Source organism: Acipenser ruthenus, chromosome 10, assembly GCF_902713425.1.
Source record: "Acipenser ruthenus chromosome 10, fAciRut3.2 maternal haplotype, whole genome shotgun sequence".
NCBI lineage: Eukaryota > Metazoa > Chordata > Actinopteri > Acipenseriformes > Acipenseridae > Acipenser > Acipenser ruthenus.
This window is the reverse complement of record NC_081198.1, coordinates 50,517,821-50,531,203: the sequence shown is the minus strand read 5'-3', so window position 1 is coordinate 50,531,203 and position 13,383 is coordinate 50,517,821. Positions and strand designations below refer to the sequence as shown.

Below are 13,383 nucleotides of genomic sequence, written 5' to 3'. Positions count from 1 at the left end.
AAATTGAATTTAAAAAAAAAAAAAAAACGTTCAGTTACTGGCAGCATATTTATTTAGCATATACACATTCATGTACAAAGAAAGAATGCAAAAGTGTGTTTTCAAAGTAAACAACTGTTTTTAAAAATATATATATATATATAAAAACATAAATAAATAAATATAAGGTGATTCAAATTACCTTCACACTGAATAATCGTAACCCGGCTGCTTTTAAAACCGCAGTATTGTGGCACGATGAAGACAGCCCATGTTTGAGAGATCTCACCAACTTGTATACTGTCAAAATCTTTGTCATCGTTGTATATAAAATTTTACGAAGACTTCTGTAACTAGTTTACAAGTCTGCTTTTTATGACCTGTTTCCCCAAACTAGAAATCCCTCTCGTCCGCAGAATCTCTCTGCTACCAGCCAGCCACACAGATCCTCTGCGAAGCCAATCCTGTGTGATTAAATGTTGCGTGTTCCATCTGATATTCCCAAGTATGAAAAAAAATAAACTGTACCGTAAAGTATCTAATAGAAGCACCCTAAGGCACTCGGTCTGTCGCGGACTGCACGGCGTCTTTTTAATGAAATGTTATGTTTTTCTTATATTACTCAGAGGTATTGTTAAGGTAGGTATTGTTAGAGCAGCCACCAATGTTTAATTTGGTCGAATTCAACCGCTAATGGTGATGTTTAAAAATGATTAAGGTATTACGGTATATTGCGATGAAGATTATACTCTATATATACCGTATTAAAAAAAAAAAAAAAAAAAGTTTTAAAAATGTTTTAGTTGACAGAGTGATTTCAGTGGTGGTAAAATCAGATTACACTGACTACACCTCTCCTTCAGTTATGGCAATTCCGAGTTGAGAGGTTGGTGTCTGATGACTAGCAGCTGTGATATAGTTATCATGAAAATGGACAGCGCGCACGCCGGTATTGAACCAACCTTACATCATCCACACGCTTGCGGTGTGCGTCTTTTTTGCAAAGTCATACAGACTTTTCTCGTGTGCAGCATGTTGTACGGCTTGAACCAAGCAATGGTAATTAAAGTCGAAAGGTCTGTAAATGGATATTTGGCATTCTCAGTGCCACAATTTGTAATTTCTACTTGTGAATTAAGTTTGTTGGTACCTTTTCACACACACACACACAAACTTTATCCATAGAAAAAAAAAATCAATATGACCAACTGCAGAAAATACCAGTACTGCAGCTTTTCAACTGAGAGCGCTCTGACGTAATAAAACTCCTGAAAACGCACACTTCCCCTTTAAAAGGCGTCGATTTTCTCTTTCATCTAAGGGACGATCAAATATTTGTAACCCGTGTAAAAACGTGAAAAGCGTTATCTTTAAGAAACGTGCAATAAAGTGAATAACAATAACATGTACAACACTATTTTTTTTAGAAATCGAAAATACCAAACTATGTAAAACGTGATAGATACATACTGCTTACATTTTAATCTTTGTACATAATCCCTACATCTGTGCAAGCCCCTACACGTTTACAGAGTGCACCAGCAGCAAGACACACTCCTGTAAGGTTTGTCTACATGATTTTCTATCATAAAGATCCTTGCATAAACATCCTAAATTCTATAATAAAATTTGTTTAAAAAAAAAAACACAATATCTAGATGTGCACGCAGCGTATATGTAGTTTTATTGAACAGTTACGTAGGCCTGTCTGTCTCGGTCTTTGTTTACAGCGGTCCTGGCACGTCAGTGGCTTGCAGAAGACGAGGCCGATTACTACAGAAAGGGGAAACAACTGCGCTCGCCGCGGCTCCGGCTTAACTGTGACGCATGTTAAGAACACTCTGTCACTGTATAGGCCTAGAAGGTGCTTCGCTGCAGATATGGAACAGAGAGCAATAAACAATGCCTACAAAGATTATGACGGGACCCCATCTTGCACCCAGGCCTATTTTGACCCACAGGGTAGGGTGAGTACAGTTCACTACAGCCACGTTGTGACAGTTGCATGCAGTACCAGACTTTAGTTCTGTAAAACATATACAGTTGCATCACCCTGTTGCAAGTAGGAGCTAATATTTAACATAGGGTAGGACAGTGTAGTAGTGGTGGAGTCGAGGTTCACGTGGTAAATGCGATGTATAAGCATGCCAAAACAGCTACATTAACATGCAGCTTTACCAGTGGTAAGCTTTTATAAGTGTGAAAAGGGAAGACCCAACACAATGTTGCTCTGAGTTTTTCCATCAAGTGGTGACAGTGCCCAGCTGTGCTTTACTCCACATGCCAGGTTTACACCTACGCTGGTGTGTCTGCATGGCAGCCTCCAGGTGGGCAGGAATTCTGAGCCTCTTGCTAGTAGTGTGGGTGGGTTGGGTGATGATCAGGCAATAGTACAGTCTAGGTAAAACTTTACAGCAATATTCTGCCCACTGAGACAGCTTGTAAACCCCACCTGTCAGGACAGCAGCTCACCATGTCTGTCACGAATTGGACATTAAGTGCAATTTGGATATTGTCCAAAAACCTTGAGCGTGTTTGACTGGTTAAATGACTAGCATGATGAAATGACTGCAACGTATACATATTAAAAATGGATTAATTTGGGGTAGGATTCAAACCTAAAGGCTTCCTAGTTTCTGCTTTTTAACCCCCACCTTATTAAAAGCCGGTTGTCCACGTTCTAATGTTGCATTTTATTTTTAGCAGCAGATTTCAATCTGCAGCCAGTCTGACGGTACTCTCTGCCTCACAATGAGGAGGATTAGCCTTTAACCTTACTGAGCTGGGTAATAATGGTGGGTACCCTATTGACTATAGAACAGAGCGGTGTTGAATCAGCGCTTTGCAGAGGCCAGCTGGCTGGGCAGAAGTAATTAGACAGCTTCATACATCAGCAAAGTGGCATGGAAAGAAAATATAGTATGTATTGTATATGTATTCACTACATGCCAAAATAATGTAAAAGAGGAAAGGAAAATTAATTTATATAACACTGATTGTTTTTATTTCTTTTTTAGAAACTGTTTTTGCTCCAGTGCACATTTTGCAATTTTTTTTTGTGAAAAGGACAAATAAACTCTTAATGTTTCAGAAATTAGAAGTGAACAGACAGAGGTTCACAACCAAGGTAGTACCTTGGTGTTTAGGGATTTTTTCACAGACCACAAATATCTCTCTATGCTACAGACTGTACCAGTAACTGAGCATTAGAGAGACTGAGTAATATCACATCCCTAGAACTAACAAACAAAGCAGTGAGTGAGGTGCATGTACTGCCAGTCCCCTTAAATTAAAACAGAAATTATCTGCACAGTTTGTCCGTTCGGGATTACATGTTTTCAGAATTGTATGAAAAGGCTTCATTGCTGACAGATAAATCACCTTCATGAGTTTCTGCCCAAACCCCTTTGCCATCTAAAAAGCATTTCCAAATAACGGTATCTTGAGTTTTATTTTTTATGTTTTAAATCCGGCAATTGACTTTGAAGTCTGGCTTTTAATAAAAAATAAAAAAACAAACTGAAACGGGGAAATGACACAAACAGAGACATGTCAAAATGGGCTTTGTGGCAGGTTTTAACAAAGCAATAAAAAATAAACCCCCAAAATATATAGCATTTTAATTGGATCTAGAAACACAGTAACTTTTGTGGAAGTGACACTTTAAGAACCTTGTATTTAAGAAGTTTCTTTAGTTGAACTGTTGTTATTTTACCAAAAACTGATGGTTAAGGCTAGTGTGAAAATATATAAACATTACATTAGTACAAACAATATGTGTTTGAACGTGAGCACTATGTAAAACCTTTATTGTGAAATGCTGTAAACTGTATTGCCGGGTACTGTTTAAAAATGACACAGAACTCAGTAAAGAAATCATAGCGGAGATGCCAGATAATCAGCATACAAACACTAACAGTTAAAAAAATATATATTTAGAAAAAAGTGATACATTACACACTTTACAGTGGAACACAAGCTTAGTCAGTCCAGCGCCTTCAGCTCTATTCAGTCACTCATGTACCTCCAAATCACAGATCTACAGACATAACCGCATAGGAGAGTTGAGTGAACTGAAGTGCACTCAACAGTCCCACAGCACACACGTGGGGGACAGAAAAGCCTTGCTATAGTCAGAAACACACACAGCAGCTTTAATCTCAGTTTTACGACGATTGATGGTTTTGAATGTTGTTGTTTTGCTTTATTATTATTATTTTTTATTGAAGTTTAAAGTATAATGCTTAATATTGTACAATTGTTATTAAAATCGGGCATTAGTGATTTCGGAAATGTAGGGTCATTTCAGAGAAAACCACTGCAATTTCTGGCAAACACTGGCCCTACTAATGATGGTTTTGTTCACTGATGAAGTAGTAATTACATACAGATGAGCACTGCATTCACAAGTGTTTCATTGCCCGCAGCTGACCCCTAACTTTGCTGGGCGGTTGAGCGGTAAGGTTGCTGAGCTGCTGGAGCAGATGGAGCATGGGCTCAAATCAGCCGACTCTGGGGACTGCAGTGGCTACACAGGCTGGGCAGGTAAGCGCTGGACACGGATTGCAGCTCTGTAGTAGAGCTTGACGAGTTCCAGCATTTCAGCTGGACCTTCATAGTAATCCATCCTCATTCACAGTGGGGAGAAATCCTGTGATGTGAATATGTATAAGGTGAGCTGCTGGACGTGCAGACTTTGCATCATAACAGTGCACTCCATGACAGGCACTCCACGACGTGTTTTTTCAATTCAAGTTCTGTGTCATCTTCAGGGATTGCGCTGCTTTACCTGCACCTGTACAACGTGTACGGAGACTCCTCCTACCTGCAGAGGGCGCTGGAGTTTGTCAACAGGAGCCTGAGCTGCCTGACACGCCGTTGGGTGACCTTCCTGTGTGGGGATGCAGGTCCGCTGGCTGTGGCTGCTGTGGTATTCCACAAACTGCAAAGGGACAAGGAAGCAGACGACTGTCTCGGACGGTGAGGAACACGATCACATTTCACCGAGTCCTCCTACCCCTGTCGGATATCAGAATACTATGAAAACATGATAATAATAATAATAATAATAATAATAGTGGGATCATGTTTGTACACCTTCATTTTGATCACACAGATCAGTTTTGAACACACAGATTCTATAAATTCTAGTCTGCTTTTTTATTGTTTGAACAGCAAAGGGATTACAATTGTGTATTACAACATGCGGTCGATTCAGTTCACTATTAAGTAGTTTCCACATTCCACCAGCCTGGATTCAGGTCAGTGACTTAAAGATTAATCGTGTCCTATAATAATCAACAAAATCCTAAAATTAAAAAACAGACCTACCCAAAGATAAGTCGTCCAGCAGAGAACATGCTTTTATTTACAGAGGTAACCTGGAAAACTTTTTGTTTGGTTGTTTTTTAGAGATAAGTCATGGTAGGTGGGGAGGGAATTTAGTCAGGCCAGAGTACTGGGCTTTCTCCATGACCCCAGGATGAACCCTTCTGCAGTCGTGAATAGCGTTTCAAAGCCCCTGCGCTCCTCATGCTGTGTCCATGCTGTTGTGTCTGATCTTCCCAGTTTGCTGCGGCTGCACCAGTCCGTAGTGAAGCAGGATTCGCGCTTACCGGATGAGGTGCTCTATGGTAGAATGGGATACCTGTATTCCCTGGTCTTTGTGAATGAGCAGTTTGGACAGGAGAAGATCCCCATGCAGTACATACAACAGGTAACACCTGTTCAAATTATATGACACAGATTAAAATAAAATATATATAAAAAATATGCAGAATATTCATAAACCTCTTTCTTTCAAATAACAGTTGATAACTCTCTCAGTTGATGTTGCAGTATCTGAAAGCAATATACAGTACATTTAAAATACACAGTGATCATCGTGAATATTCTGGAGCTGAACTTTCAGCGGATCATCCCTAACAGTAAATGCCATCCCCGCACACACCGCTGCTAGCTTGTACAGTGAAAGGGCGTGTCCGTGGATGTGCTTGTGTCTCAGATCTGCAACAGCGTCATCGTCTCCGGGGAGAGTCTGTCCATGAAGAGCCGCTACCAGGAGAAGAGCCCCCTGATGTACGAGTGGTTCCAGGAACACTACGTTGGGGCTGCGCACGGATTGGCAGGAATCTACTACTTCCTCATGCAGGTAAACTCCGGGTAAACACCACTGGAATGCAGTTAGTCATTTAATGTATTCTTTGTTTTTTACCACCACCATCCTACCCCTGCACACTCCATGTACAATAAAGACCTTCAAATACATCAAACCTGTAGGGAAGAATCGTGAAAGCTCAGGGACCCAGGAGATTGCTGTTAGACTGATGGCTGCTGTAGAATAGCAGCTGTCTGCATAAAAACACTTGCATGTATGGTACATTCTGTACACATGTCTGGGGGGAAATGACACATTTCAAACACTAGAGTGAATGTTGTTAGTTCATTAACATTAACAATTCACAATCACTTCATTTAAAATATGGTCAATAAATAAAACACATTTTAATTTAAAGAAAATGCTCAATATTTGCCATGACACAAGGTATCTATAAATATCAACACTGAAAGTTATGTAAAGTCAGGGACAGAGGTGCAAAGATGAGTAAATAGTTACAGCTGGTTTAACCATGAATCTGACATTCAGAGGCAAATCTGTATAGTAATATTGTAACTGGTTTATTTTGTCTCCTTTCAGCCTGGTTTCGTGGCGAGCCAGGATAAGCTTGTAGGACTGGTGAAGCCCAGTGTGGACTTCCTGTGCCAGCTCAAGTTTCCTTCTGGAAATTACCCACCTTGCATCGGTGACACACGGGATTTACTAGTGCACTGGTGCCACGGGGCACCAGGCGTGATCTACATGCTCATTCAGGCCTACAAGGTAAACCCTAAACACGATGAACCCCTTTATGAGAACAAGAAGAGCTTCTTTAATACCGAGAGATCAGGTGTGTGTGTGGGGTGGGGGGGCTCTGGTTGTTCTGACAAATTAAAACATTTCCTATTTGCTTAACCAGCACGACATTCCACGTATTGTGATACAGGGTGGTGCACGTTGAGCAGAGCTGTTTAACTGATCTGTTTTCGGAGAGGAGAGGGGGAGGGAGGAGGGAGAGCTGGGAATTTCAAACAATACACATATGCCACCAAGTCAGTGCTCTTAAGTAAGAGCAAATTGACAGTGAGTCAAAGTCAAGTTGGGAAACGGTTCGGCTAGTGCCGTAAGAAAAGAAACACTGATGCACAGTCCAACGACTACCCGTAACGTTTTCGACGTGATTTAGTTTTTCCTGGGATTGATACAGCACATTTAAGTATGAAAAAGTAGGCTATGTTCTTTCTAATGCAATAAAGTATTTGTTAGTCAGCTTGCAGCTGCTGTTCATACCAGATAGTAAAAAACCTTCAAAGGGCCCAACCTTCCTGACCTGCTTCTACTCCCCTAGACTTGTTTCCTGTTCTGCCTGAAGCTATTGCTGAGTGAATAGGCTTAGCCTTTGAAGACTCCTCAAAGCACATGGTTGTATATGTCCACTTATACACTGATAACTAAATCCACCCTGTACAATGCAAAAATAATGCCGTCTGTCCGTCTGTGTGTCAGACTTGCATATGTTTATCATTTATTTGGCAGTGGCGATTTTTATGCTGTTGTCTTTTATTGTCTTGTGACTCCCAATTAATGAACCAGTTTCCTCCAGCAATGTAGAGATTGAGAGATTCCTTGCAAGTTGTAACTGGTTCTTGCTTCAGATGTGCAAGACACAGTTTAAGTGCAGATATTTTAGACCACATGTGCTCCACGCCCTACAGTTCTTCCTCTATAGAGCTGACTCGTGCATCCTTTGTGTGCACATGGCTTATTCTTCTTCAGCAGCCCTGACTGCAGGGTTTCCCTTGCCTTTATGCAGGGCCTTAATCAGCCTCAGGTGCTTCCAACTGAAAAGGAGCCAGGTGATTCCCCTATGGCTCCTGGGAAATGTAGTCCTGCAGCTCCTTCTTGAACTACAACTTTTCTACCTCCCAGTCCTCCTCCGTCATCTCTGCCACAATATATATACTGTAGCAGAGCAGGGAGGGGGTTAAAATTCTCCCTGCCAAAGATACGTGTAAATGTGTTTAATTATTGTTTGTTAATTTATTTAATTGTCATATGCACCTGGCGTTTACTGTAAATTAGAGCCAGGTGCAGAGTATTTAAGGAAAGCAGTTGCTCTCTTCTGGGCAACTGCTGTGTGAAGTGCCCGACTGTGCACTGTAACAGTAAGCAAACAGGAACTGTGTGTATTGTTTCTTGTTCGTGTTTAAAACTGTGTGTTTTTGGTTATTTCTCAGGTAAACGGCTTAGCCATCCTGCGAGCTAGTCAGGAAACCTGCAAATGTGTAGTTAGCGCTCCGAAGGAGCTAGGTGTTTATTTTGTTTTTGTTTATTTTGTATTATTAAACGTATGCGTAAGCGCTAGTTTTGTGTTGGGTCTATGGTTTTTAAAGGGGCAAACGAACCAGAGTGCGTGCCACTCTGTTACAGTAAATATATATATACACATTAGGGATGGGACGAATACAGCAATTCCGAATAATTATCCTTTAAGGTCTTAGAGAACCGACAGATTTCAATTGAAAGCCGGTTAAACTTTTAAATCACACAATTAGGTTGTGCTGTGTGTATAATCTCCCAAGTGCTTTCAGTGAAAAACACAGTAGACAGGTGAGTTTCGTGTGGCCGATGCAGCTCTATATTATAAACAAATAAGCATAACAATAGTGTGTAACATCTTCAGGTAGGATTTAAAAAAAAAAAAAAAAAAACACAACGGAACTGACATTTAATTTGCACATGGTGACGCTCTTAAATGATGTCATGAGGTTCTGCAGAGTGCTTTCCATTCAAAGGGAATTGTTGGCTTTTAACTGGCCAATTATCATGTATGTTTTGCCTCATCTCAATTTAAAACTTTTAAACATCAGCATCAGTAGACCAAAGAATTCTAACAAGAGGGATTTTTTTAAACCATACCTGAAGACGTTACACACTATTGTTATGCTTATGTGTTTATAATGCGGATCTGCATCGGCCACGCGAAACTCACCTCTCTACAGATTAAAAGGTGACGATGTGTTTTTGATTGAAAGTACTTTGGAGATTATACACACAGCACAACCTAATTGTGTGATTTAAAAGTTTAACCGGCTTTCAATTGAAATGTGTCGGTTCAGTGAGACCAGGAAAATTATTCGGAACCACTGTATTCATCCCATCCCTAATACACATACAAATGAACAATGGTCATTTCTCCTTTTCCTTTTCAGATGTTTGGAGTTGACCAGTACTTGTCTGATGCAGTGCAGTGCGGCGAGGTGATTTGGCAGCGAGGACTGTTGAAGAAGGGGTATGGGCTGTGCCACGGGGCAGGCGGCAATGCCTATGGCTTCCTGGCGTTGTACAAGCTCACGCAGGACGCCAAGTACCTGTACAGGGCTTGTAAGGTGTGTACGAGAGTGTTGAGTCAGATCCCAGCCATTACAAAATGTTTGTCTACTACTGTACAGGGCAGACCATTGTTATGTACCTATTCACTGTAGCACAGTATTGTAACTCCATGTTGCACATGAGTCTGAAATGAAAAGGGCTAATGTTGTTGTACTGTGTTAGTGTTGCATACAAATGTGGCTAGCCTTGCACTTGACTGTTTCTTTTTTTGCCCTCCTTGTTGCTCAGTATTTGTATTTTGATGTATTTTCCTTCTCTTGTCCCAAGTTTGCTGAATGGTGTCTGGACTACGGAAAGCATGGCTGCAGGACCCCCGACACTCCATTCTCCCTGTTTGAAGGTACGAAAGATAAGCTGGTTGAAAGCAGAGTTCGACGTACTGTAGTGACTATGGATGTGTAATCTTGGATTCTGATCTCATATCTTAGAAGCGAAGCAGAGTTGGGCCAGTTCAGTACTTGCATAAGAGACCTCCTGGGAATAACATTTACTGTAAGGGGTTGTTTTCACATATGGGTTGTTTGCTTTGTTTTGTTGGTTCACATCCACATTTTCTGAAGTGATAATTGCTTTCTGTAAACTAACCAAACTCTGTTCATACCAAAAAAGACAAAGCTATACTGTACAACCTCCTGATGTGATCTCAGAAAAGAGTGAAAGTGTAAACGAAGGAGATTTCATAGAAATCCAACCGCACTCGGTTAGAAAGTACAGTAGCTGCCCACACTGAACCAAGTGTGAATGGGTCCATAGGGTTTGTGTCGCACTCTGTTAAAGGTGCAATCTTTCAGAGGAGATGTTAATCCTTTCGTCACCAGAGACCGAGGGACCCACAAATTGGACTGACAATTAAACAGTCAAGTTTGTACTTTTGAAGCTACATGATATACTTTGGTCTATAAAATTATATATGTATATATATATATATTTTACAGTATGTGCAAGAATATTGTGATTTGAGTATTGTTGGGTATCTGTGCATTTGAGAGTACAAAACAATTGATTAAACATGGCATTTCCCTTTTTGCAAATACGTTAAAGTAGTTTATGAATTAATTTTACTGTGAGACCTAGAAGGAAATGGCTCTCAAAGGACCAAATTAAACATTGTTACTTTTTCTAATATTTATTTGTGACTTTTTTCTTCTTTTTTTTTTTGTCTACATTCCATGGCGTCATTAAAAACGAGTCTAGTGTGACGATAGGATATAAATGCAGTTCAGCTGCATTCTAATCATTTCGCAAATGTCCTTGTTTTATGTTTAGGCATGGCGGGGACAATCTACTTTCTTGCTGATCTGTTGCAGCCAATGAAATCCAAGTTCCCAGCATTTGAACTGTGAAGAGAAACAAAAGCATAAAGGATGCTGCCGCGTATTCCACATGTATGCTCTGCTCTTTTTCCTTCATTTTCCTTTTTTTCTTAAAGAAATTCTATCCCAGTATCTGGGTAAACGATGACCCCTGCTGCCACTGAGTAGGGAAGAGGGTTCAGCCAGTTAAACAGCATCATAGGGTTATTTGGGATTCCCAGCTGCTGGTTTATACAACATTCTAAAAGCCTCACGTTTCTCCAGCATGGGCAGAATGCACTGCCCCCCTGTGCCTCAGTGTATGTGCCCTCTAGTGGTAAGTCCTGGTAAACACCCTCTGAACATTATCTTAGCAATTCTCTTGCAACGTCAGTAGTCCTCAACTCCTCAAGACCTTTCTTTCTAAGAACATAATTTGTTTTAACCTGATTAATGCAGAATCATCTACAGTTTGAAAGGAGTGTGGAAACAAAATGCTAATTTAAAATCCATTGTTACGTCTTGATTTAAACAGCAATCTGGAGCGTTTATGGTTAACCAGGGACTGGAGTTGAAAATCACTCCTGGGTAGCACTGGTCAGGGCTAGAAATGCATGTGGGTTGGTATTTGAGATTAAATGTATGAATTAGCTAATAATAGTAAATGCACACACCAAAGATTGTGTTCTAGTGCTTGAAAGAATTCAACCTGAACTGGCCCAGTGTTTGGTATTTAACTTCAGTAAGGTCTCATTATCATTGTTCTTGCTTTTCTGTTAGTTTAAATTTATTAGTTAGTACTTTAGTTGAAAAACATCAGAACTAAATTAGCCTGGGTTGTACTCATAGTATTGAATGGGATTTCTTGGAATGAGAAATACAAAAATTCCAGGCTTGTTACGTAGCCTTTTATTTATTTTAAAACCTTAATTCCTTATTAATGAGAACAAGCATTCATTTCAAAAGCAGTTGCTTTGTGAATGTATCGTTTTTCATCGCAGTAGAGCAAGTGAACTGAACTTATGCTTTGTTTATTTACTTTTTTAATCGCCTTTGCTAAGTTACCTAATGCAAGTTTATATTTAATATTAGTAGAATTCATATTCCTGCTTTTCTGGTGGTGTGTTAAATTCATGATGACACATGTCTATTTAATAGTGCTTTAGAGCACTTATCTGAAAGTGTTTTTTTGTTTGGTTTTTTTTAGCCTTGGTTTCTGGTAGAAGTAGGATTTCTAGGTGCAGTACCAAGTTTTGGCTATTAGCAGATCAAAGCTTAGCGTTAGAAAATCCTGGCATCAGCCAGTATGTAAACGTAACTATAATCATTAATGCTGTGTGTCAAACTAGTTGTAATTTGACACTGATAAACAAGTCTACGCAACTTGCAGCATTTATTTCTAAGAGCATTGACAAACGTTTTGAAATGTTTGCTTGTAGTTGAAAAATGAACTGTGCCTGTCCAGATAATATGTTTGTGCTCTTCTTGTTGGTGTGTGCACTGCTTGGGGCAAGCAGCAAGCCTCCAGTGCCAGTGCTGTTTATACTGTACCGATGAGTGCAGTGCCCGACACCACGCTAAACCTTGATGTATTTCCTCATAATATTGAGTCTTGAATGTTTAGCCGCCTTTTTTTGCCTGATATAAATATACATTAAAACACTGAGAATGATGTTCTCTTCCTGTGTTGTGTTTATTTGTGCTCTGTTGATTACACTCAGCCCCCGTTATTCATATTTATCCCACAAGGAGGCAGTAGTGTTCTTAAGAGTTTTGTGAGCATGTACTGTACTGTATGTGGTTGGAGAGCCCTGGTGTCAAGCAGTTTTGGATTCCATTCTAGTTTCGTGGGAGGCTGCATTTATTTTGTAGTTAAATACAACGAATGACATAAACAGACCATGTACCTACTGCATACTTTCTCTTATATCAGCCACCAAGGCTCATGAGATAGCAATTAGGCAGAGTCTGAATTGGAAATGCCCAGCAAAGAAAGCAAAGATAGAAAATGTGTTAAATACAAATAATGAAAAGTGTATGCAAAGTATGAAAATTACACTTTAAAGTTTGCAGCTTAAGTGTTATGCAGGAGAGATACTAAACTGAAATTAAATAAAGTGTTACATAGGATAGAAACAAATTTATATTAGGGCCCAAAGACTCAAAAACCAAACACACAGACAAAGTGAAAAGTGGAAGGAGCAAGTTGACAGAGGCCCTGTCTACCCTCTAACCCACCTGTAAGGGCACACCAGAGTGACAGGAGGCTACTGAACAGCACTGCCCCAGTCACTGCGCTGGCCCTGCTCTCAGGACTCCCACTGTCAGGTCACACCAGAGTGACAGGAGGCTACTGTACAGCACTGCCCCAGTCACTGTGCTGGCCCTGCTCTCAGGTCTCCCCCTGTCAGGTCACACCAGAGTGACAGGGGGCTACTGTACAGCACTGCCCCAGTCACTGCACTGGCCCTGCTCTCAGGACTCCCCCTGTCAGGTCACACCAGAGTGACAGGAGGCTACTGTACAGCACTGCCCCAGTCACTGTGCTGGTCCTGCTGTCAGGACTCGTCATCGAGTGGGCATTATTGCAGAGGCAAAAGCAATCCTGTGTTGTGACCGGCC

At 40.5% G+C, this 13,383-nt stretch overlaps 2 protein-coding genes across 6 annotated transcripts in view; one reads left to right on the top strand and one right to left on the bottom strand.

Annotated features, from left to right (window-relative positions):
• cps1 (carbamoyl-phosphate synthase 1, mitochondrial) overlaps positions 1-1,198 on the bottom strand; it is a 42,664-nt gene extending 41,466 nt beyond the window's left edge. The window contains exon 1 of one of the 2 annotated variants that reach the window (XM_059032550.1): positions 1,130-1,198. In XM_059032550.1, coding sequence (XP_058888533.1) covers positions 1,130-1,162 — 33 coding nt within the window. In that variant the 5' untranslated portion in view covers positions 1,163-1,198. Of the gene's footprint in view, positions 1-181; positions 874-1,129 lie in introns of those variants that run through there. The other variant, XM_034021528.3, reaches the window with a different exon arrangement.
• lancl1 (LanC antibiotic synthetase component C-like 1 (bacterial)) lies at positions 984-12,433 on the top strand. Of its 4 annotated transcripts, none has more exons than XM_059032551.1 (10): positions 984-1,038; positions 1,710-1,946; positions 4,407-4,524; positions 4,752-4,959; positions 5,548-5,695; positions 5,984-6,130; positions 6,677-6,859; positions 9,289-9,465; positions 9,737-9,809; positions 10,736-12,433. In XM_059032551.1, the coding sequence occupies exons 1-10, from the start codon at positions 1,012-1,014 to the stop codon at positions 10,810-10,812; spliced, it is 1,395 nt and encodes a 464-aa protein (XP_058888534.1). In that variant the 5' UTR covers positions 984-1,011; the 3' UTR covers positions 10,813-12,433. The 4 variants fall into 4 exon arrangements, with proteins under 4 accessions (XP_058888534.1, XP_033878083.3, XP_033878074.3 ...); XM_034022192.3 differs by lacking the exon at positions 984-1,038 and adding an exon at positions 1,344-1,538; XM_034022183.3 differs by lacking the exon at positions 984-1,038 and adding an exon at positions 1,344-1,543.
• The last annotated feature ends 950 nt before the right edge of the window (positions 12,434-13,383 follow it).

Bases quoted from the DNA above. Each gene is read 5' to 3' on its own strand.
- lancl1 (XM_059032553.1), top strand. From the start codon at position 1,638: ATGTGCACGCAGCGTATATGTAGTTTTATTGAACAGTTACGTAGGCCT. The intron at 4,525-4,751 runs GTAAGCGCTGGA...TGTCATCTTCAG, and splicing joins TGGCTACACAGGCTGGGCAG to GGATTGCGCTGCTTTACCTG. The intron at 9,810-10,735 runs GTACGAAAGATA...TTTTATGTTTAG, and splicing joins TCCATTCTCCCTGTTTGAAG to GCATGGCGGGGACAATCTAC.